Raw genomic sequence first — 23,641 nt, 5'->3', positions numbered from 1 at the left:
TCATGTCTTTTGCCCATTTCCTCAATGGATTATTTGTTTTTGAGTGTTGAGTTTGATAAGTTCTTTATAGATTTTGGATACTAACCCTTTATCTGATATGTCACTCGCAAATATCTTCTCCCATTCCACTGGTTGCCTTTTAGTTTTGCTGATTATTTCCTTTGCCGTGCAGAAGCTTTTTATCTTGATGAGGTCCCAGTAGTTCATTTTTGCTTTTCTTTCCCTTGCCTCTGGAGACATGTTGAGTAAGAAGTTGCTGTGGCTGAGGTCAAAGAGGTTTTGCCTGCCTCAGCCTGATTTCTAATCTCTGCTTATATCAAATCTCACTTGTGATTTTATTTGATTTTCATTACCTCAGACAGGAACAGGGAAGAGGGACAAGTCAACTACTTATTCATCCTGTTTTACTGATACAGTTATTTTATTTGCAAGTCTTAGACTTCTCAGTTTTTAGAACCGGGAGATCGTAGATTTCTGTTGTCTAAGCCACCCAGTCTGTGGCCCTTTGTTATGGCAGCCCTGGCACATTCATGCCATGAGAGTAGGAAAGAAACCCATGAGGTGGTTGTCAGCACCCCAGGGTGGCATGAAATCACCTGCAGGAAGATAGTGGCAGTGAGGATTTGTGGCCTCATGGGACTGCAGCCGAGGTGCATCAGATCTAAGATTTCAAGAGGCCTTGGAGGTCATCCCCTTCAAATTCCCACCTAGTGCATAGATGCTTCTGTCATCCCCCTTTTCAGAATGGTGTTTGATCCTCACCCCTCATACTTTGTAACTTGATTCCTTGCATTTATGAATATCTTAAATTGTAAGAATGTCTTTGCAGTGAGACTGAATCTGCCTCCCGTGGCCTCTGAGGGGCTGTGTGACCTTGAGCAAACTACTTACATTTTCTGAACTGTTTCTTATTGGTGAAATAGAAAAATTATTCTGATCTTACAAGACTGTTGGGAGGATTAAGTGGCTCTTCAGCATATGGTTCTTGGCATATAGTGGGGTCTTTTTTTCAGTAGATGGTTGTTGGGTACCCTGCCCTGTCTCCGTCGGCTTCCTATCTGCAGAAGTTACCACTGGTTGAACATCTTTGCTTTACATTTAAAAATGTAACTCAAAGTGGGTTTTCCATCTGAGGTAGCTTGAGGAAGATGTTACAGGATTGGTCTTTATTTTTCAATGAGTCCTTCTCATCAATAATTTCTACCTCAAAATGTCCTTTTTATTAAAGCTTTTTCTTTACCATTTTCTTTTCATGTAACAAAAGAAATAACTAGAAGACTAGATGAAATTTTAAGATAAGAAAATTAGAATGGTATCTCATTTACCTGTGGGATCAGCCTGTTACCCCTCCCCCCCCCAGGGAAATTCAATACAAGATGAATTTTCAGTGACTTTTTTTTAAAGTCAAACTTTACATTTGCTAATGGATTATAACTTTTCATCAAATAAATGCACAGATACTGATGAGCTGAAGATCCAGGCTGATTCCATTGAAATCTTATGCTTAATTACAGCCATGCTCAAAGTGCTGAGAACACAGAAGTTGCCAGAATATGGTTAGAAACTGCTTTTGAATGTCTCCATTCTGCCAATCCATATATCCACTTTTAGAGAGAAAGCCTTTTACAAAATTTCCTGAAAGACATTTACTTTCTTCTCCCTTGAGTAATAAAGTAAACTTCAGTGTCCTTTGGAAGGAAAGAGCAGGGCTCTCATTTATTATTGTTCCTATTTTTCAGAATTTAACATTTAAGCCAAAGAGATGAATTCTAGGAATTCATGAATGTCAAGTTTTGAATTTAATATTTATATGATCTTCATATTTTCTTCCTTTCTTTCTTTTTTCTTTCTTTCTTCCTTTCTCTCTCTCTTCCTTCCTTCCTTCCTTCCTTCCTTCCTTCCTTCCTTCCTCCCTCCCTCCCTCCCTCCTTCCCTCCCTCCCTCCCTCCCTCCTTCCTTCCTTCCTTCCTTCCTTCCTTCCTTCCTTCCTTCCTTCCTTCCTTCCTTCCTTCCCATTCTTCATCCCTCCCTCCCTCTCTGCCTTCCTTCCTCCCTCTCTCTTCTTTCTTCCTTCCTTCCTCCCTCCCATCTATCTCCTTCCTTCCTTCCTTCCTTCCTTCCTTCCTTCCTTCCTTCCTTCCTTCCTTCCTTCTTACCTTCCTGAGAGAGAGAGAGAGAGAGCGAGCAGGGGAGGGGCAGAGAGAGGATCCCAAGCAGGCTTCATGCCCAGTGCAGGGTCCAACTTGGGGCTCCATCTCATGACTGTGAGATCATGACCAGAGCCTGAATTGAGTCGGACGCTTAACTAGCTGAGCCACACAGATGCCCCGATCTGCATGTTTTCCAAGCTTACTTTTTGTATTTAAATAAGCTGCTGTGTTTGAGATGAATGAACCCAAATAGAAGAGCAATAGTATGTCTGAGGCTAATGACAAATAAGATTGTGAGCCATAAGCAAACTCAAGCATATTGTTTAAATTATATGTGTAATGAATGAGCAGTAAGACCCAGCCAATAGACAAAAATTTTAAAAATGTAATTCATAGTGAGTTTCCCTTTGAGATAGCTTACTGTGTTCCCAGCAGTAGGCAACACTTTTTCTCTATGGCTGGGCTCCAGGGGTCTATGTGTGGCCTGGGCTCAAAAAAAGGCATGTGTAGGGATTTTTATATCATAATAAGCATTCTCAGGTAGTGTCTTAAATTTTACATCCAGATAATCATTTCTGCCTCTTGAAATACCAAATCTGGGTTTAGTAAAAGGCTAATTCTACTTGTCTAAAAGAGCATGCTAGACTAGTGTTCTGAGCCTTCAGTTATAGCTCACCTATGCTTAACCAAACAAAAATGTGTGCTATGGTTAATCCTTTTTATCTAAGTTTTAGTGTTTGTCAGCTATGTGTTTTCAGACCCAAACGACCATCCAGTCAGATTCCTAGGAGCTGGAATAATAGGTCCTTGGCTGAGGACCGCCAGGATGAGGCTTCTGTGGCTTCCATGTCCACAGATTCAGAGTCAGTGCATTTTGGGGGTGATGGGACAGCTCAGGCTGGAATCTGAGCCCTCCTGTGTTATTACACTAGGCAGTGGGGACTCCCTGCCTCCTTTTCCTAAAGTGCACTCACGGCAGTGTAAGCTCTCTGCAAGAGGGTCTACAGAGATCCCCTACTCAGGGAATCATTTTCATGGACAGTTGCACTTGGGCTCCCTCATTAACTAGGAGCAGAAAGATTCCAGAGATTTCTCTTGCTAGGAAACAGACTCTACTTCCTGACCCTGCCAGCATCTAGAGAACTGGTTTAGAGAGGTCTTCTCTAAGCAGGAATTGCTCTCCTGTTGGAGCCCTGGGCTGGGTGTGCCCTGCTCCTGACCTCTGTGTGCTGGGGAAGCTGAGAGGCGGCCCGCCTTCCCCCGCGCAGGATTGGCTGAGCTGCTCTTCCAGAAGACTCTGCTGTTTAGAGGGAATCTGTGACATGATTCATGTTGTCCACAGAAGAAAGCATGCATGTCAGTCTAGGGCAAGGGGTGCTTCTCCTGGTGTTCTGGATACGAAATCAGTTTCTGGAGTGGGACCTCACACGTGGAGGACTCAGTGATGTGCACACAATGTTCTCCACAGCATCCCTACTGTAAAGGCACTAGCAGATTGCACAGGGAGGATCTGGACACGTGATACGGAGTGTGATTCTCATTTGCCAAAGTTGTGTCTTTCCTTCCTTGAGACTCAGCCAGATGCTTACATAAAAACAACAGAAGTTCTTTTTTTTCTTCCTAAATGTTTAGTTATTTATTTTTGAGAGCGAGTGTGAGCAGGGGAGGGGCAGAGAGAGAAAGAGAGAATCTGAAGCAGGCTCTGTGCTATTAGCACAGCGCAGAGCCTAATGTGGGGCTCAAACTCACAAACCATGAGATCATGCCCTGAGCTGAAGTTGGATGCTTAACCAACCAAGTCACCCAGGTGCCCCCAAAACAACAAAATTTCTTTTTTTTTATTAAAAAATTTTTTTAATGTTTTTATTTATTTTTGAGACAGAGAGAGACAGAGCATGAACAGGGGAGGGGCAGAGAGAGAGGAAAACACAGAATCCCAAGCAGGCTCCAGGCTCTGAGCTGTCAGCACAGAGCCCAATGTGGGGCTTGAACTCACAGACTGTGAGATCATGACCTGAGCCGAAGTCGGATGCTTAACCGACTGAGCCACCCAGGCGCCCCCCAACAAAATTTCTTACTGTGGAGATTTTTGAACATTTATAAAAGTGAGAGTAATTTGGCAAACCAACATGTCTGTGTCTCCTTTTTCCAACAACTAGCGGTTCATTAGCTAGAGTTTTGACCTTGCAGATGTTCATACATTTCACTGCGAATAGCCCAGATGTTGTTTGCAACCAGACTGGTCCCTGATGGAAGTGGAAATTAGTCCAGGGAGTCTTTGGCCAGGAGTGGCTCAAATAATCTCCTTTCCATTTTCAGGGGTTTAGGGGCCCATTAGTCACCTTTTGGCTTGGGACTTATCCCCCAACTTCTGTCCCAGTATCCCCTGGAGTAAGAATGTGTGGATTATGGCTGTGATGCCATCTTAGCAGAACGCAAGACCCTCAGAGATAGACAAGGAAGTAGAAGACCCCTTACTTGCACAGAAATGTCCTTCGAGGCTACCCTCAAACAGCCTGTTAGGAAGTCAGCTCAATTCAGTGAACACTCAGGCATCTATTATGTATGAGTAACTAAAGTTCTAGATGTCAAGGACCTCCAATTCTGGTGAAGAATTTTCTAATCAAAGTTTTCAAGTGTGTCCATGAGTGATGAGGCACTTTATGTACAAGAGATACTTTCAGCCCTCAGGATGGATATTTTTACTCTATTTTGAAACCTCATTTGAATAAATTTGACATTATTCTTAAGACTAAGAGAAATTAGAATCAGTGAATCAAAAGGACAATCATGCTGATAAGGAAGGCAGCCAGACAGCAAGAGAGGAGGTAGACAAACCAGACAATCTGGAGCAAGAACCAAAATACCACAGTTGTTGGGGTTATTTTTAGAGTCAGGGTGAAGGGCGCCCCACATGCACTTGGGATACACAGACCATCATGGTGATGATAGGACAATATCCAGCTATGAGTGGAAAAGGTTTGGAGTCGATGATGCAGGTTTAAGCCTTGACCTTATACTTGCTGGCTGGGACACCTTCCAGAATGTATCTGTCCTCTCTGTTGAGTCTGTTAAGTTCCTAAAATAGGTTTGATAATAGCCACCTGACAGATGTGGTGAAGATTAATGAGGAAATTCAACGTAAGCAAGCTCCATAAACAATGAGATTCACTGTCTAGTCAGCTGGGACTTTTATGTTCATGCTGATATCACTGGGACACCAAAAAGAGATAAGTGTGTTTTCTGTGTACTTTGTTTAAGGGAGGGTAAAGTAGAACGATGAATTCCGATTCCTGACAGAGAGAGAGAAAGCTCTTCGGAAAACGTGTCTCTGTGGGATCATTTGTTCATGACAATTAGGCTTTACTGAGAAGTGAAAATTGCAGGGAATGAGACAGAAAAAGTAGATGGGGCTAGATTGCCAAGGGCGTTCTGTGCTTTGCTGGGGAATATGGGCTTATCAGACATTTGACTCCATATTTCATAAAGTTGGAATATTAAAAAATACAAAAAAAAATAAGTCAGAGTCAGTGAAGATCTAAGTTAGAATGCAATATCCAAGTCAGGAAGAGGAAGTAGCCATATAGGTCACAGAACCCTAAGTGGGTGTTCAAGGTGAACTTGCCGTAGACAGAGCATACTACAGCCAAATCAAAAAGGAGGAAACCTGGGCAGTCACATGGTCCATGTTGTTCACGAGGACAAAACATCAGCTCTCACCACTAGTATAACTTTTACTGGCACTTAAATGAGCGAATTTTCCTGGGCAGGACTTTATAAAGGAGGCACCAAGTGATGTATGGCACAAAATGTTCTCACCAGAGTCCTTTCAGAAAATACAATAATAGGAGGTTTAAGAGGGATGTTTCTTATAGGGACCTTCTCTTCCCCTTCCCTACTTTATTTTTCCCCGTGGCATTTATCACCTCATTCACTATATTGTTTACCTGTTTGTTTTATTTATTGTCAGCCACAGTACACTAGATGATAATTTCTAAGAGATAGTCCTCTGCATGTTTATGCTTCCAGGACCAAGGACAGTGCCCGTGTGGATGAATAGACGAATGCAGGTGTGACGGAAGCTTTTTAAACCTGGACCTTTTCAAAGTGAGCTTCCTCCCACTTAGAAAGTTTCATTAATGCACAAATGGAATATTTGACTTCAAACTGTTGAGGAAAATTGAGACTCTGCACTGGGCTTTGAAATTAATCTCTTTTCATTTTACTTGAAAAGTCCTTTTACGTAGAACTACACAATAACTTTGCAAGGAAATATGTTTCTGTAATTTCGCTAACCGACTAGTTTTAAGTAAGTCCGTTTTGTCTTTTGTGCTGGTTAAGTGAATTGGACCTAATTAGTGATATTATAGTGGGTGAAACTTCTCAAGGTTGGTGTAACAGTTTACAGCTTTCACTGATCACTGGTTTCCACAGCAAATATGCCAACAACATAGTTTCCTAATACACATTCATGCTTCTTACAAATCAAGTCTTGCAAGTAGTAAAACAGACCTCTCGATATAGGAAAGCTGGTTGTTCTTAGAAGATAGACTTAGGAAGAAATCTAATGTTATGGACGTATGATACAGAATACATAAAAACCTCACTAACATCTTGTGGTCATGGGTATGTAAACAATTTCTTAATCTTCTTCCTGATCCATCAGCCAAAGTTTAAGAATCAATTCTGTGGTTTTTCTTGGTCAAAAACCATTGTTTCAACAGTTTCTTGAAGTTTCTTTCCAGCTTTCTGCTGAAAACAAAGCAAAACAAAATGTGCGGCTTCTGTTTTAGCTTTAGAGTCAATCAAAGATAACTTGAAGATATTTGATTTGGGGCTTTTAATAGTTTATTTCCACCAGCAACATATTTTCCATGGGACACAACAGAAGAATTATATGCAAACTACATCCCCCAAGTAGCCAAGGAAATTGATCTGTAACGTGGAACTTCTGGATACAAACCAAGTAAATTTTAGAAGACAGCTGCCAGAAATAATGACACATAATAATTTATTATGATGCTGAGACCCTTTTCGGAATTGTACGAGCTGGACATGCACAGTGTTTACATTTCAAAGGCAGTCGTAAATCCACAGATGCACAAAGGGCTCGAGACACATCTCTGAAGATATCCAAGGTGCGTTGTGTTGCACATTTGGACAAGGACAAGATTTTCCTTAGCAGATAGTTCTAGAAAAAGAGTTTCCTATTTACAAGGCTGCCTTTCTAACAGTCCTTGATGCAACTTCTCCCAGCTTCCAACTATAGAGTCTGTGCAAACACACACAAAGGGAAGAAAACTCACAGTATCATGAGAAACCAGACAAGAAGTCAACTGTTGCTACAGGCAGAGGGAATTTTCCATTTGCCCCAAAGAGGTGTGAGAGAGGATGGAAACAGAAGGCAGAAAATTTAACTCTAACTTAAGAAGAAAAGCCATTGCTTTTATTCTACTTGTTCTGGTTTCTAACATATAATTGAAGAATGCGTTCTGAAACTTAAAAAGAGTTGATTATGCAGATTACAAGGATTTCTCATATTCCCTTAACGAAAATGCATTCAATTAACAAAAGAAACACACCTACATAAAACCTGGCAGTTTGGTCCAGCTAAATGTCATGTGTGACCGTCTGGCCTCTTGCTTGGTTGCTGAGGTCAGGGGTCCATCCACTCCTGGTTTGGTCACTTTTGGTGAGGAGCATCTTATTATGGTATAAACTATGATCTCACTGTGCACAGGACAGCCTTTCTTAGAAAAAGAGTCTGTTGGGATGGGGCAGGTTAAATGGAAAGCGCTCAAAGTATAGCTCCAAATAGAATGCATCCATAACACAAGTTTGCATAATGCCTCTGGGGTGTTCCTTCTAGGAATGCAAGGTGGGGTGAGGAGTAGGGCATTTGAACATTCACAGATTGCTAGGTCAAGGACCGAAAGAAAGAGATTATTGTTTTTTAAGAAGCTAAAATGGCATTTGATACAATTCAGTCATTGTTCCAGTTTTCTACTTAGTGGTAAATTCTGCAGACCTCCCTTTGAAATCAAGCTTATTCTAGAAGAGCCACCAATGCAACCGTGAGGACTGGAGAAGGGAAGGGGGCATTATCATTATTTGCAACTGATATGCACTTTGGGGCAGGGTTGTTTTATCTTAAAAAAACCAAGAGGATCAAGTAAAAGCTCTGATCTGTAGTGAGAGTTCAGCATGATGGCCAGTAATATAACTCTAGCATTTTATATGTCCGTAAAAACCGCTAAGAAGTATGATGGGTATTATCAGAAAAGGATGAGGAGAATGTTTTGTAGCTCATTAACGGTAGCTACAAAGAAATCTAAATATGCAGTAGTACATGTATCAAGAAATGGGCAAGAACTATTAAACTTGATTGAGAGGCAAATATATACATATATATTAAAGAGAGGAATGGAGACGTTTCCTCCTTCAGGAGGAAGGAAGGCACCGTGGTGTGCTTGGGGGTCAGGGACCCGGGTGGGGATTCTGAGTTAATAACACCTGGAGAAGAGGGAAGAGTCTCTGTCTGAGATTGGAGGCAGAGGGCTGGGACTGGGGAGGAGGAGGTGAGAAGAAGGGTGGGCTTGGGAGAGTCTGTGGGTGGGGCTTTGGATGGGTAGAGATTTGAACACCTGCCTCACGTAGGGGCTTGGGGAATGCTGGGAAGGTGCTTTTTTCTGTTTTGTTTTGAGTTTTTGTAAGTAGTAAGCTTTGCTCATACATTGTTCCTTTGTTTCCTCCATTCCCCTCTTCATGAAGATCTGCAGTAACAACATACGTTGCTTCACACGGGACTTGGGGCCAGATTAGTGTTTCTTTTAGATGGTTGCCACCTTCAGGCACTAAGGCCTTGAGAGCAGGAGGGCTCGGTTTTACTTGGATTTTACAACTCTCTCAGAAATGAAGCTCCCAACCAAATGTAGTGCTCTGAGTTAATGGTCTTGTTACCAAGATAGCAGTGATATAAACCAAACAAAAAGTTTACTTGGATTATACTCCTTTTCTTTTCCCTTGCTCTCAGATCATCTGCATAGCTGTACGTTGAGGCTAATTTACAGGGTGATTCAGTAAATTCTTTCAGTGCTCTGGAAGGTGGTCAGAGTCGGACATTTGATGATTTTTTTTTGTTTTTGTTTTTGTTTTTTTTTTGTTGCAAGTGCTGACTGTGCTGAAGGATTTTAGCTGGCTGGCATGACATCTAATTTAATGGCTATAGCACAATGTATCTGCTCTAGCAAAACCGTCATTTCCATGTCAGGTCAGCAAAACTTCATTTTTGCTTAAAGTACAGTTATCTTTTCCACTTCTATTTTTAGTAAGATTGAAAATGGTTGGGATAAATATCAATAAAAAAGAATGAGAAAAGTAAATGTTTGAAATTAAAATGTAAGGACATACATACAATATCTCTCAAAGCTATGATTGTAATCAGATCAAAATATAAGTGATGTGATGAAAACATTCAGTATTGGTGTAATTATAAAACGAAGCCGTGCCTTTGAACTTTGAGTTACATTTTAGAGCCAAAGCATACATTTTAGAGGACTCAGGTAACATATATGATATGTTTGTGTTCTCAGGCAACTTTTTCCTGTAGCTGTGATGATCAGTATGTGGGCACTTTCTGTGAAGAATTTGATGCTTGCCAGAAGGAGCCTTGCCAGAACAACGCCAGCTGCATAGATGCAAATGAAAAACAAGACGGGAGCAATTTCACCTGCGTCTGCCTTGCTGGTATGATTTCCATAGATAATGGTTACTACGTATCTCTCTGTAGAATATACACATTAAGGACGCGTAAGCAACGCATTGTCTAGCTGTTAGACAAGGCAACTTGAAGATCTCACTTGATGCTATCGATGTGTGCTTCATTTGAAGAAGGATGGAAGAAGGAAATCCACATGGGGATAGACATTATTGTTCCTTGGCTTGCTTTCTGACATTAGGATGCTTCTGGCTTAGCGGTCCTCCATTTTTGTTCTGGGATGATGATATGCTTGGTCAAAGAGAGGTCTGGACATTTCAGAAACAATCCTGCAAATACACACTGAGTGTAGACTGGGACTGTGCTGGGTGATTATGCTTAGTAACAAGAAAAATCTAGAATAAACTGTGCGGGGTGCTATGTAAAGCCACCTCATCCTCCCGTGTTTGTTAATTTCCTTTTGTTCATGTGTGTTCATTAAGCCGAGTTCTTGGTACACTGTTCTCCACAGTGGGGGAGGTCTTCAACGTTCTTTGATCAGTGTGAGGGATTCGTGGGTTTTACATGAGACTTTTGAATCCTTGGGGCACAGTGGGTGGCCAGTAGGAGAACACAGAAGCCAGTATGCCCACAGACTTCTGTGTTCCACAGTCATCTCGATTGACTTAACTGCTCAGCCAATTCAGTTATCAGCCCTCAAGGAGCAGGAATGGCATTACCGTGAACATTCTGATACGCTCTTTCGATACAGCTTAAAAGCGAACCCCAAATTTCTCCTTTTTCACTATAAGATAATGTGCAGACCTGGCATCACCTTTCCTTTTCCATCTCGGCCTGTTGCCAACATTGGCCCCTGGGTGGGGATTCAGGAGGAGGTGGGAGTTGGGGAAGGCCAGAGGGATAGAGAGAAGGGGCAGGTGGAGTGATGGAAGTGCTCACTGTCCGAAACGGGACCGAACGATGCTAAGGTTTATACGAATGCGTGAAAGTTCTTCACTCATCTCTTCCAACCAAAAGATCGATCACAGGGATAGGTAAATAACCTGATAAATTCTTTCCAGACCCAGTGTGTGTGTGTGTGTGTGTGCACGCGCATCTACAGGTGAGTGTGTATATTTCTCTTGGACATCAGATGGTTATTTTTCTATACGCTTTTTTAAAAAAGTGATTGTAGTATGTGTGTATTTGCCAGTACATCATAGACAACCTTTCACGTCACTACGTATGGATTTGCCTCATTCATCTCAACAGTCGCACAGCGTGTCTCCTAAATTTGTATCTCCAGGTCAGACTCCCTCCAGACCCCCCCTTATCTACTGCTTACTTGACATCCCCCTTGAGATGTCCCGGGCCACCTTAAGCTCAGCCATTGCACAGTTGAGCTCATCATGCCCCAGCCCCACTCTGCTCAGCTTCCAGTGTCCCGTCTATTTCCATCAGCTGTACATGTATCTGCAAGTCGTCCTGGGTGCCTCCCTGTCCCTCACTGTCCACACCCCTTCTACCTCCAAGCGGTCTCCGTTTTTACTGCCTAGAGCCCTCTCAAGTCTACCGCCCTCTCCGCAGCCCCACTAACGCTACCCCTAAGCTAGCTGCCTCTGCCCCTTGTCTGTGCTACTGGGGTACCTCCCACGGCTTCTCCGTGTTCTCCCGAGCATGCTGTACACCGAACCAGAGTGATCCTGTTAAAGTGAGCACCGGCTTTTGTCCCCACACCTTCCATTCTCCTCATGGTGGCAGGCGATCATTTCCCAGTGCCGATCTGATGTAGTTGCCTTCCTACTTAAACCCCTTCTTCCATTGCTCTTTGGAAATAGACCGATATCCTCAGCCTCATCCTCCTCTGTGACCTGTTGCTCACCCGCCTTTCCAGCCCCATCTCACCGCACTGCCCACCGTGCTCTGGGTCTGGCCACCTCGGCCTTTCATCTCCCTGACAGCCTGAGCTCCCTTCTGCTGCAGGCCTGTCTCGCTTCTGTGTTCCTACGCAGCCCCTCTTCTGCCTTCCTTCCGCCTAGATAAATACCACCAAGTTTCTGTTTTAGATCTCTCTTAAATGCCCCCTGTCCCCGGGGAAGTGTCACTAAATGGTTTGAGCTAGTCTCCCTCCGTCTTTCCCTTCCATAACCCCAGGCTCCTTTCTTTGACAGCCCTCATCTGTTTTCAGGGCACATTTACACATGTGATCTCTTGATTATAGCCTGTCTTCCCCACCAGAGTTAACCCCATGGGAGTGGGGCCCCAGTCGGTCTAGCTCATCACCGTGTCCCACAGTGTCTGACAAATTGTGGGCACTCTGTCAATGTGCTGATGAGGTGAATTAATGAAAGCATATGAACATGGCCTCATGTTTTAATCCATCTAGTGATGGATCTCTAAGATGTTTTCAATTTCCGCTTTGTAAGTCGTGTTAGAACAAATAACGAACCTTCTATAAATAGTCCCAGTCAGGGTTGGTGGGTGGAGCTTGTCACTGTCTGGACTGGAATGATTTCAGTTTGATATTTTACCTAAGTCTGTTCTCAAAGGGAACAGACTTTTTATTAAAAGTCCCTTTTATTAAAGGAGCTCATGTGCACAGAATTGGAACGGTCATAATGCTTGGCTGGTGACACTCTCTCATTTTGTCTGCAATCTGCTTTTGTATATCTTCTTAGCTATTTTAATAATGTAATAATCCCTGGTGAAACCAACATCAAAACCAGAAGTTCAGGGGCGCCCGGGTGGCTCAATCAGTTGAGCGTCCGACTTCGGCTCAAGTCATGATCTCACGGTCTGTGGGTTTGAGCCCTGCATCGGGCTCTGTGCTGATGGCTCAGAGCCTGGAGCCTGCTTCCGATTCTGTGTCTCCCTCTCTCTCTGCCCCTCCGCTGTTCATGCTCTGTCTCTCTCTGTCTCAAAATAAATAAAAACATTAAGAAAAAAAATTAAAAAAAAAAACAACCCAGAAGTTCAACCCCGTAACTAGTCAAATAGTTTCCTCATTAGCCCACTCCTGGACTTCCCCTTCCCATCTGCAGGGAATGATCACTCTGAATCTTGAGTTGATCTGTCCTTGGTTTTCCTTTTTGTAAAGTTAGATTATTTACATGTTTTCATAGAAGAATTTAGTTTTACTTTAATTGTTTTCATGTTTATAAAAACCGTGCCATGCATGAGTCATGTTATGGTATCATGCATGTAATTCTCTGGTGCTTTCTTTTTTCATGAGATGTGTCCATATTTTTGAGCTCGTTCTTTTGGACTGCTGTATCAAATTCCATTCTCCTATTCCCCTATGGACCGGGACTGACAGGCACATTTGGGTATGTATCTTTGGTCGTCTGTGTGCTGGAGATTGTTTTAGGTATATACCTAGGACTGCAGTTGTTGGAATATAGGCTACGTAGTTGATCACTTTGGCGGGGGGTGTCATGTCAGAGGGTTTCCCAAAGTGGTCACGCTCTTATATACTCCCACGTGTGATGCATAATTGGTCTTGTGAATTCACACCCTCTTCAATGTTTTGTAGTATCAGAAGTTTTCATTTTTGCTGACTGAATGGGTGCGAAAAGGTGTCTCATTGTGGTTTCTGTATTTTGTGGCTCACTAGTGACCCCGAGCTCCTCTTCATATGTTTATTAGCCACGTGTGTGTCTTTTCTATGAAATACTGTTTTCCTATCTCTTGCTCGTGTGTGTGTGTGTGTGTGTGTGTGTGTGTGTTCTTCTTGTTGGTTGGTAAGTGTCCTTTGTTTCTTTTTGATCCTAACCATTTGTCAGCTGTATGAACTGCAAGTATTTTCTCCTTCGTAAGCTGTCTTTTCGCTTTGAGGGGTCTTTTGATGAATGGACATTTTTATTGTATTCTGCACACTTCTCTAGTTACTACATTTTATGTACTATTTAAGAAAGTATTTCTTTACCTGGAGAACTAAAAGATATTAACCTATATTTTCCAGTAAGCATTTAAAAATTCAATTTTGCCAGCCTTTATTTAGTATGAATTTTATTTTTGTATATGTTTCTTGAGATAGGGAGCTAATTTCATCTTTTACTGTAATTTTATTTTTCTTCTTTTTTGAAAATACCCCATTTGTGTAAATATGTAATATTTGAAACTTTATATTGTGTCCCACCTGCTACAAAGCTACTGACAGAGTTAGGAATGACTGGATGCCTAATACATTTTTTTTTAATTTTTTTTTTTAATGTTTATTTATTTTTGAGACAGAGACAAACAGAGCATGAATGGGGGAGGGTCAGAGAGAGAGGGAGACACAGAATCCGAAGCAGGCTCCAGGCTCTGAGCTGTCAGCACAGAGCCCGATGCGGAGCTCGAACTCATGGACTGCGAGATCATGACCCGAGCCGAAGTCGGACACCCAACCGACTGAGCCACCCAGGCGCCCAGCCTAATACATTTTTAATTGTGCTTACTCTCAGGCGTTTCTGCACTGTGATGATTTACCCACTGATTTGAAAATTTTCAGAAGCATATCTAATTATTTTTACTTATTAGTGGGGAAAAGGATTTCACCTTTATCTAAGATGACTTAACATCTTCCATGTTAATAGCACATCCTGGCTATGAGGCACATACAGATATACAGGATTCTCCTTGGGGAATTGGGGAATTGGGACTTCGAATAACAGTAATAGCAATAACAATAAAAAATACTTTGACTCTCAATTGATGTAGGGCTAGGGAGTTGCATTTTAAGAATATGAATTTTAATAATTCTACTTAGATAGACTCAGGGAGTTTGGTGATTGCCAGTAAGTTCATCAGGAACCCAAGAGATGGCAGGCAAATTGATCTTGATTTATAAGCTGATCATCTTTTTTTTCTTCCATTAAAACAACAAAACTATCTTATAACACCACATTGTAAATTTGTTTTTCTTTCTTTCTCTTTCTCTTTCTCTTTCTCTTTCTTTCTCTTTCTCTTTCTCTTTCTCTTTCTCTTTCTCTTTCTCTTTCTCTTTCTCTTTCTCTTTCTCTCCCTCTCTCTCTCTCTCTCTCTCTCTCTCTCTTTCTCTTTCTCTTTCTCCCTCCCTTCCCCTTCCTTTCTAGAGAGCGTAAGTGAGGGAGGGGCAGAGGGAGAGGGAAAATCGTAAGCAGGCTCCAGCCCCAGTGTGGAGCCTGATGCAGAGCTCGATCTCAGGACCCTGGGATTGTGACCTGAGCCGAAATCAAGAGTCAGATGCTTAACTGACTGAGCTTCCGAGGTGCCCCTCTAATAAGCTATTTCTAACAGTTGTCCTGTTTCCTGAATATCACAGATTGAGGACTTCTCAATTTTCATGAAATAATACACATTTTTATTAAGGATATAGATGCCTTTGTGCATTGGTCACAGTTTAAACAACTTTATAAAATAGTGTAAATAATCTCCCCTGCATTTGGAATGTGTTGTTCTGTGAGCTTCTTCCTGAAAGGCGTGTGGTTTGCTTAGGATTCTCTCCACTTGTGAGGAAATCCCTCCACATATGAGGAGCCCTTTCTTGTTTTGTACAAGTTTAAGGCAGTTGTAGAACCCCAGCAGCTATTTCTGTCTTCCCTGCTGGCCTTGAATCTATAGCGTGTCTTTCACATAAGGTGGCCTCGCACGGGCTGGGGTCTCTCAGCCGCGCTGCCTCTGTCAAGGTCTCCCCGACTCCCCAAAGCTTTCTTTCCTTGCCTTTCACAGAGCTGGGCCTGTGTGGGTCTCTTCTCCATGGCCTCCATTCCTGCTATGCTCTAGAGCAGATCCTGATCAGAGCTAGATGAGATTTAGGAAATGTTACCCTGGTGCCCTCACTCTCTCTTTGCTTGTCTGCTTTCTGACTTCTTCCTGCTGTTTCCTTAAGTAGGGCTCTACCTTCTCAATTCGTGTTCCTTGCAGGATAAGCCCCTCCCACTTCTAGCTTCCGGCTCTGCCTCTCCATGAGCTTTTCAGGGCAGTCAAGGCAAGCGTGTGTGCATGCGTGCGCATACGGATAGCTAATGTGTATTTGCATGCTTGTCTGTGTGTGCGCACAAGATAGCTAATGCTTATTGTTTACCACATGCCAGGCCCATGCTAAGTGCTCTCCAAGGTTGCTCTTAGAACAATCTCTGAGTTAAGCAGGCTTAATTATACCTATTTTATAGATGAGAAAGCTGAGGTATGAGGAAGTTTGTAACTTGGCCAAGAATATTAGGGTAACACTTGATTGTGCTGCAATAATATATCAATCGCCAAACCTCAGTGGCTCCCAAGAAAAGGTTAATTTCTCCCGTGTCACAGTCTGATGAAGGCACTTCCCTCCAGGTGACAACTCAGGGATCCAGGTCCCTTTGTGTCATGAAGGTGCCACCATCCAGAGGTGGCCTCCACAGTCACTGCTGAAGGATAGAGGGAGCTGATTGGGTGCGATGTTCTGCGAGCAGCACCTGGAAATATCTCATATCACCCCCACCACATGCCACTTGCCAGAATTCAGTCACTTAGCCCCCAGAGGCTTTGACTAGGAAGAGGAGACGAGGTGAACATTTGCATGGTTTCTGTCATACCAGGTGCACATGCCAATAGCTGTTGGGGCTGGGACTTGACCCAGGCCCTCTGCCTGCCTCCAAAGCCCATGTTCTTCAGCATCTTGCTGAGCACTTTCCTGGTACAGATATGTGGCCCAGGCCCATGTCACTTCCTTCAGCGTCCTCACGTCAAACAGGTGTCTTCGTAAGAGAAGCAGTATTACACACTTTTGTCAAAAGAAAAAGGACTGGTTTCTCAAAATGAGTTTTCTACTTTATTTAGTCCTGAACATCCTCAAGAAACTTATTTTTTATAGGAAAAATACGTTTTCTTTGTGGAAGAACTATTTACAGGTTAATTAACATCAATTAATTGACCTCTGAAGCCCCAGGTAAATGGCATAAGAACTCTCAAAGAATATGAAGTCTGCTTTCCTTTAAAACTGTTTGTCCTGCTTTGCTCTGGTTGTTGCGCATTTGATCACGAGAAATTACCTTGTTTGATGAATGAATGAATTCGAACCAGATTCTTCTCACCAGAGAACAAAAACTCCCAACAAAGTCTCTCCTTGGCGACATTGCTGTCTTGATGGAATGCTTATTCCTCTTGATAGGAGAGCATTTCTTGGTGAAAATATTATCAGTGAAGAAGCTCAGATCCAAATTTGCTAATATTTTTATATTTTGCTTTCAGTTCTATGTCAAATGTCCATACAAATATAATTTTTTTGAGTCATGGTAAGTTAGAGATGTATGAATATGGCAGATTGGGTGTAGAGTTGATTAAGTAATAAACTCTACTTTAGTTGTCCTTTTGATTTTTTTTACAATTTTTTGAAAGCAGGAGATGATTTTTTCAGTAGGAAAACATTGATAAATGTCATATACGTGTGTCTATGATGTAAAATGAATTACAGATTATAGCCAATAAAATTTTCATTTGGGGCAGGGGATTTTTTTATCAAGTGTGATTGATATTTTTCTTGAAACTTTCTTGCAATAGTTTTCAAAAAGAAGGGGATTGTCAACAACGTCAAATAGTTCAGGAGAACCTAAGAGGAGGTTATTGACTTTGGCAACAGAGTTTGTTCAAGCCCTTGGTGGCCTTCTGTTTACATTGATGTGGTGTGGATTTCATCAGAAGCTCTGAGACCTCTCTTAAGAGAACACATACAGGGACAGAAGCAAGGGAGGTGCCAGAAGTTACCAGACTCTCTGAAGGACAGCACCATATTTAGAAATAGTTGCGGCCACTTGGTTTTCTTGTGACAAAGAGGCTGTGAACTCCCCCAGTGACAGTGGTTGGCCATGATGAGGTGAACAGGATTTGGGCCAGATGTGAGAATTAATAAGTGGCAAACTCATGTGAAGGACAGAACCAGAAGGGGCTCTTCTTTTTTAAAATTATAGCATACTATTTAAGAGCACAGGCTCTGGAGGCAGAATGCCCAGATTGCAATCATAAATCCCAGCCAATTAGACCTAAAATGTGGGCTGTTTTCCCTGTTTGTTTCCCATCTAGCTCCAGTGTCATACTGTCTGGTCCAGAATAAGCTTCCTGGAGACCCTCCTTGTTTCCTGAGGTTACATGAGCCCCAGGTGCTAGAGTCAGCCTTGTGATCTAGACCCCCACCCATCTGCCCTGTGGACTAGACCCCTGCCCATCTACCTTGTGGACTAGACCCCTGCCCATCAACCTTGTGGACTAGACCCCTACCCATCTTCCCTGTGGTCTAGACTCCAACCCATCTGCCCTGTGGTCTAGACTCCTACCCATTAGCCCTGTGGTCTAGACTCCTACCCATCAGTGGTCGAGATCCCTATGCCTCTACCCTGTGGACTAGACCCCTACCCATCTACCCTGTGGACTAGACCCCCATCCATCTACCCTGTGGACTAGACCCCCACCCATCTACCCTGTGGACTAGACCCCTACCCGTCTACCCTGTGGACTAGACCTCCACCCATCTGCCCTGTGGACTAGACCCCTACCCATCTATCATGTGGACTAGACCCCCACCCATCTACCCTATGGACTAGACCCCCACCCATCTACCCTATGGACTAGACCCCCACCCATCTTCCCTGTGGACTAGACCCCTACCCATCTGCTCTGTGGTCTAGACTCCTACCCGTCAGTGGACTAGACCCCTAACCATCTACTGTGTGGACTAGACACCCACCCATCTGCCCCGTGGACTAGATCCCCCCCATCTGCTCTGTGGTCTAGACTCCTACTTGTCAGTGGTCTAGACCCCTACCCATCTGCCCTGTGGACTAGACCCCCACCCATCTGCCCTGTGGACTAGACCCCCACCCATCTGCCCTGTGGACTAGACCCCCACCCATCTGCCCTGTGGACTAGACCCCACCCATCTGCGCTGTGGACTAGACCCCTACCTATCCCACTGGACTACAGTTCCAGAGCCAGCAGTGCAAATCCTGCTGTGTCCTTAACATTTTCTAGTGGGACTCTTTGGGCAAGTCACACACCTTTCTGGGTCTGCTTCTCTGACTCTGCAAGATTACAGCAACCCTCATCATGACTTACTATTATACCAAATGAGAACGTGAGCTCTTGGTCTGTTCTGTGGACTTGTATCTCCAGTATCTAGCCCAGGGCCTGGCACACAGTAGGGCTCAGTAAAGATCTGTTGAATGAATGAATGAATGAATGAACAGAACGAGATGAAATTCTCTATGAGGCGCACACAGATACGCAGTAGGGACTCAATTTTCTTGTCTCTCTTCATCGGGCTTCTCTGTGTAGCATATGTGTTTTTCACCTGCCCCACCAGATTGTGGCTGGCCTGAAATTCTTGATTTCTCCATCCCCTGTCAGTGTCAAACCCCATGCCTTGCACATTAGTGAATGTGGAATGCCTGATTAAATTGAAATTTAACTTCCTTAATCAGGATTTATTTTAGAAAAGCCTTCTAATATTGAGAATACAATTTTTCCTCAGAGGAGCTATTTCTTTTTCTGAAAAGGATAGCTGCGATGCATGTTCCAAACTGCCACTGCCGAAATATTATTAGCATTTTGCACAAAGCATTTTTCAACTTCAGAGCCCTTCATTGTTCCAGCTTATTGGTGATTTCAGCCTATTTTTTTTTAAAAGCTTGGCATTTACAAGGCACAGAGAACATCTCATGTGTTCCCGTCCCAGCTCTACCCAGTGTCATTCAGATAGGTGTTCAGATGCCTTTGACTGGTGAGTCAGAAGCAGGTCACCTCCTCCTGGAGACAAGCCCTGAGTAGGATGGGCTGTAGGTCCTCACACCCAGCCTCACTTAGCTCAGGAAGTGAGTGTGTCGGCAGGTGAATGCGGGTTTTTGCACGTGGCTTAGTTCAGAGGTTCCGAGTGGAGGGTACCTCAGAGCTCGTCTCTGGTCATGGGGCAGGGAGAGCAGGGGTGACCCCAGGAGACTGAAGGACTTGACCAAGGTCTGCAAGCTTGTGGGAGACAGGATTTCAGGCCTCTCCACTCTGTGTCCATCTTTGGGTCAGAGTACATTTCACTGCAACATATTCACGGGTTTGTGAATTTTCCATTAGTTACGAACAGGGCAGAGGGCATGGCCCTCTCCGATGGGCTGCGAATGCATGACCCATGATGGCTCTTCACCCACTCGCAGGACAAGAGATGGTGCCAGCTGGGACCGGGGGACAAACCAAACTGTAACCTGCTGCTCAGGGTTTCAATCCAGCGCCTTCCATTTACTAGTTAAATGACCTTGCGTGACCCTCCCAACCTTTCAGCTCTCGGGTGTCCTTACCTTTAAAATAGTGAGGCTCGCTCATTCATTCAACAATTGCTTATCAAGTATCTCCTACGTGCCAGGAATTTGCCAGGTGCCAGGACTACATCTGTGAAACAGTAATGCCCTCATGCTCATGGAGGCTGCATTGTAGTGAGGGAGAGGAATCAACAATGTGAGCATGTGTGTTTCTTGGTGTGTGTGTGTGTGTGTGTGTGTGTGTGTGTGTGTGTGTATGTAGTTAAGGGAGAGGGTCAGGAAGTGATAGGTGCAATGAAGAAAAATTAAACAGGTGAAGAGATCAAAAGAAATGGGAGCATGAGGGTGATCAGGTGAGGCTTCTCTGAAGGGAAACTGCTTGTGTAGAGACCTGAATACAATGAGCTTGTGAGCTTGGGAACGATGTGACTGTTGGGGGGCATAGCCTCCAGGCAGAGGGAATGGCACGTGCAAAGGTCCTGAGGCAGGAGTACGTGCACAGTGTCTAAGAGCCAATGATGAGACTTGGTGCTGGGAAGGAAGCTGGACTGGGCCACGGAGGAAGGACAGGGATCCTATCGTGAAAGCAACAGCCCTAGTGTGAACTAGGGCAAGCCATCTGACTTCTCTCTTGAAAGGGTCACTCTGAAACCTGGTGAAGAAGAAACATAGGGAGGGGAAATTGGGAGACTACTCTCCAGGCAAGAGAGAACGGCGACTGGAGCACCGTGGTACCGTCAGCGGTGGAAGTTTGGGTCTGGGACATGGTGACGGTGTTGCTGGTAACACTTGCTGGGGGTGTGTGTGGGGGGTGTGAGTGGCCGTGGGGAGATGTGGAAGGCTCCAGAGGTTTTCATTAACAACAGCTTCATTGAGATACGATCCACACCCCGCCGAAGGGTACAGTTCAGTGATTTTCAGAATATTTACAGAGTTGCAACAGTCCATTTTAGAACACGGTCGTGTCCCCAGAAAACAGCCCTCTCCCCTTTGCCTGCTGCCCCCCGATTCTGCCACCTCCTCCCCCCAGCCCACGGCCACCAGCGATCTACTTCCGGTCTCTATAGACTTGCCCATCCTGGACATTTCATGTAAGTTCAATTATTTGCTATGCGGCCCCTCGTGTCTGGCTTTTCAAGGTTCATCCATGTCGTAGCAAGTAGCTTCATTCCTTTTTCTGCCTGAATAATGTCCCATTGTCTGCAGACCCCTCCTTGTGTTTATCTGTTCACCCACTGGCGCACACTTGGGTTGTTCCCACCGTTTGGTGGTGGCGAATGGTGCTACTGTGAACCCTACCCTGGTTACCATCTCCCTTCGCTCCTCCTCCAGGGTCTTATGCTTCCGCCCTCTTCGGTCTCTCTGTCTCTGCCATCCTTCATCTTCTAACTTCATCCTTGGGGTCTCATCAGCAGCGGTGCCGAGGTCTCATCTTAAATCCAGCCCCTTAACAGGCAGAAATTTAGGAAGTGCCTGCTGCTGCTTCCATATGTGGATCTCTTCCTCCCCTCCCCCTCCCCCCTCCCCTCCCCCCCTTCTCTCTCCCCTCATCTTCTTCATCACTGCCACACCTCCATCTGTGGCCATGTTGTGATTTCCTGCCCATTTAGTTACACTTCCTTTCTCTTTACATCATGAAGCTTCTCTCCAAGGTTATTGGTGGTGTCCTCCCCACTAATTTCCAGGGCTCTTTCTTTGTCCTCATGTCCTTTCTTTGTCCTTGTTTCTCGCCTGGCTTGCGTGGTGTCTGTTCTCCTGAAACCGGTCCAACCCTCCTCCCCTCCTTCCTTTCCCCTTTCTCTCTCAGGAGCCACCATCTTGCCCCTCTGCTGCCACCTCCCTCTGCCTTCCGCAGCAATCACTCATTCTCAGCTGTTGCCTCTAAGTGTCTGGCTTCCAGACCCTTCCTTCCAGCCTGTCGCCTCCGCTCCGGCACCCCCAGTGGAATTGGGACCAAGGCGCCGCTAACGGCTCATGTCCTCCTCAGACTCGACCCCAGACCTGCGGGGCTCCCCTCCCTCTGCCTCTCACACACTTTCAAGCCTGACCTTTTCCAGAGCTCTGGTTTCTATCAACGGTGCCCTCACCACCCTTGTCACTCAGCCTGGAAGCCCCTCGTCTTACCTTTGGACCAGTCACCAGGTTTGCTCGATTTACAGCGATTTCCCACCTGCCCCAGCTCTTCCCCTCCCATCCCCCATGCCCTGATCCAGGCTGTCGTCTCCTTCTGCCTGAATGATTGCGATAAGGCCGTCCGCCCTCTCCACGGTCCCCCCGCCCTGCTTCCAGAAGCCTCATTTCCCCTGGGACTTGAGGGAAATCGCTTCCTTGCGCTGGGTCCAGCTTCCTGTCCGTGACCTGGGAAGGCTGACGGAATCCACGGCACCGCACTCCAGGGGTGCTGTGAGGTTTAGGGAACACGGTGCCTGTGCCGTGCTCACCCAGCAAATGTCGGCTGCTGTCCCTGCTGCCATTCTTGTCGAGCCGCTGGTTCCGCGCCCTGCCCTGTGCCCCACCGCTGCTTCCCCGGCAAGTGACTTGGCCTCGGCTCCTCTGTGTCGCCCCTGTCTAGGGAGCCACTGTGGACCACGTGAGACCCTCAGAAGGTCCTTTTCTCCTCTGCTAAGACCCGCTCCCTGCCCGCTCTTCCTTGCCTCCGTGCTGACCTTGGCGCCTGGGTGGCTCAGTCGGTTAAGTGCCTGACTTCAGCTCAGGTCATGATCTTGTGATTTGTGGGTTCGAGCCCCGTGTCGGGCTGTGTGCTGACAGCTCAGAGCCTGGAGCCTGCTTTGTATTCTCTCCCTCTCTCTCTCTCTCTCTCTCTCTGCCCCTCCCCTGCTCACTCTGTCTCTGTCTTTCGAAAATAAATGTTAAAAAAATAAAAAAGCCTCATGAAAAGGAAGTATAACACACACGAGGAGTAAAAAAAATGTGGGGTTGGGAGTCTGTGGTCCTGGGTGCGATTGCAGGTTGAGCCACTCTCCAGCTGGACCTTGCTCTCTTGAGCCCAAATGTTCTCACCTGTGAAATGGAATAACAAGTCTCGACCTTGTAGGAGTTAGAACGCACACATCCACACATGTACATGCACACATCTACGCACGGCCACAGAATGGGGGATGCGCCAAGGGCACCTCTTTGAGCCTCTCAGTGCTAGTACAAGTTCAGCGGATGGGCGCTTTTGTTCTCCTTGTTGTCTCCCCAGAGGCTGGGCCCGTGCCCCCCCACCCCGCCCCCGTTTTGCCCACCCACAGTGCCTATGCCCGAGGAAGGGACGAGAGTTAAGCCCTCCCCCTAAATTGAAGTGGGTGAGAACAGGAAGCGACCGGTCTCCGACATGCCTTCCCCACGTCTGCCCTCCAATCAGAAACCTTCACGGATGCTGCTTTGGTACCCCAGCTCCGCAGCGTGTGGGTTTGAGGCCGCAGCCCCATCGTCCTCCCCGGGGCCTCAGCCAGTGCGTCCGAGAGTGCCTGTTTGGTACCGTGACCCTACTTTGGCTCATGCTGTGTGTTTGCTTCGTGGGAACGCGTCTTCACTCCTCTGAACGTGTCTCA

General features: G+C 45.1%; 1 protein-coding gene across 1 annotated transcript in view; it reads left to right on the top strand.

Annotated features, from left to right (window-relative positions):
• Positions 1 to 23,641, top strand: part of DNER (delta/notch like EGF repeat containing) — a 312,842-nt gene that overhangs the window by 188,038 nt on the left and 101,163 nt on the right. Inside the window, exon 6 of the mRNA XM_027048560.2 lies at positions 9,743 to 9,896. Coding sequence (XP_026904361.2) covers positions 9,743 to 9,896 — 154 coding nt within the window. The remainder of the gene's footprint in view (positions 1 to 9,742; positions 9,897 to 23,641) is intronic.

The sequence above is a fragment of the Acinonyx jubatus genome, chromosome C1 (genome assembly GCF_027475565.1).
Source record: "Acinonyx jubatus isolate Ajub_Pintada_27869175 chromosome C1, VMU_Ajub_asm_v1.0, whole genome shotgun sequence".
NCBI classification, from domain to species: Eukaryota; Metazoa; Chordata; class Mammalia; order Carnivora; family Felidae; genus Acinonyx; species Acinonyx jubatus.
Note: the sequence above shows the minus strand (reverse complement) of the source record. Positions and strands in the feature narration are given on the sequence as shown.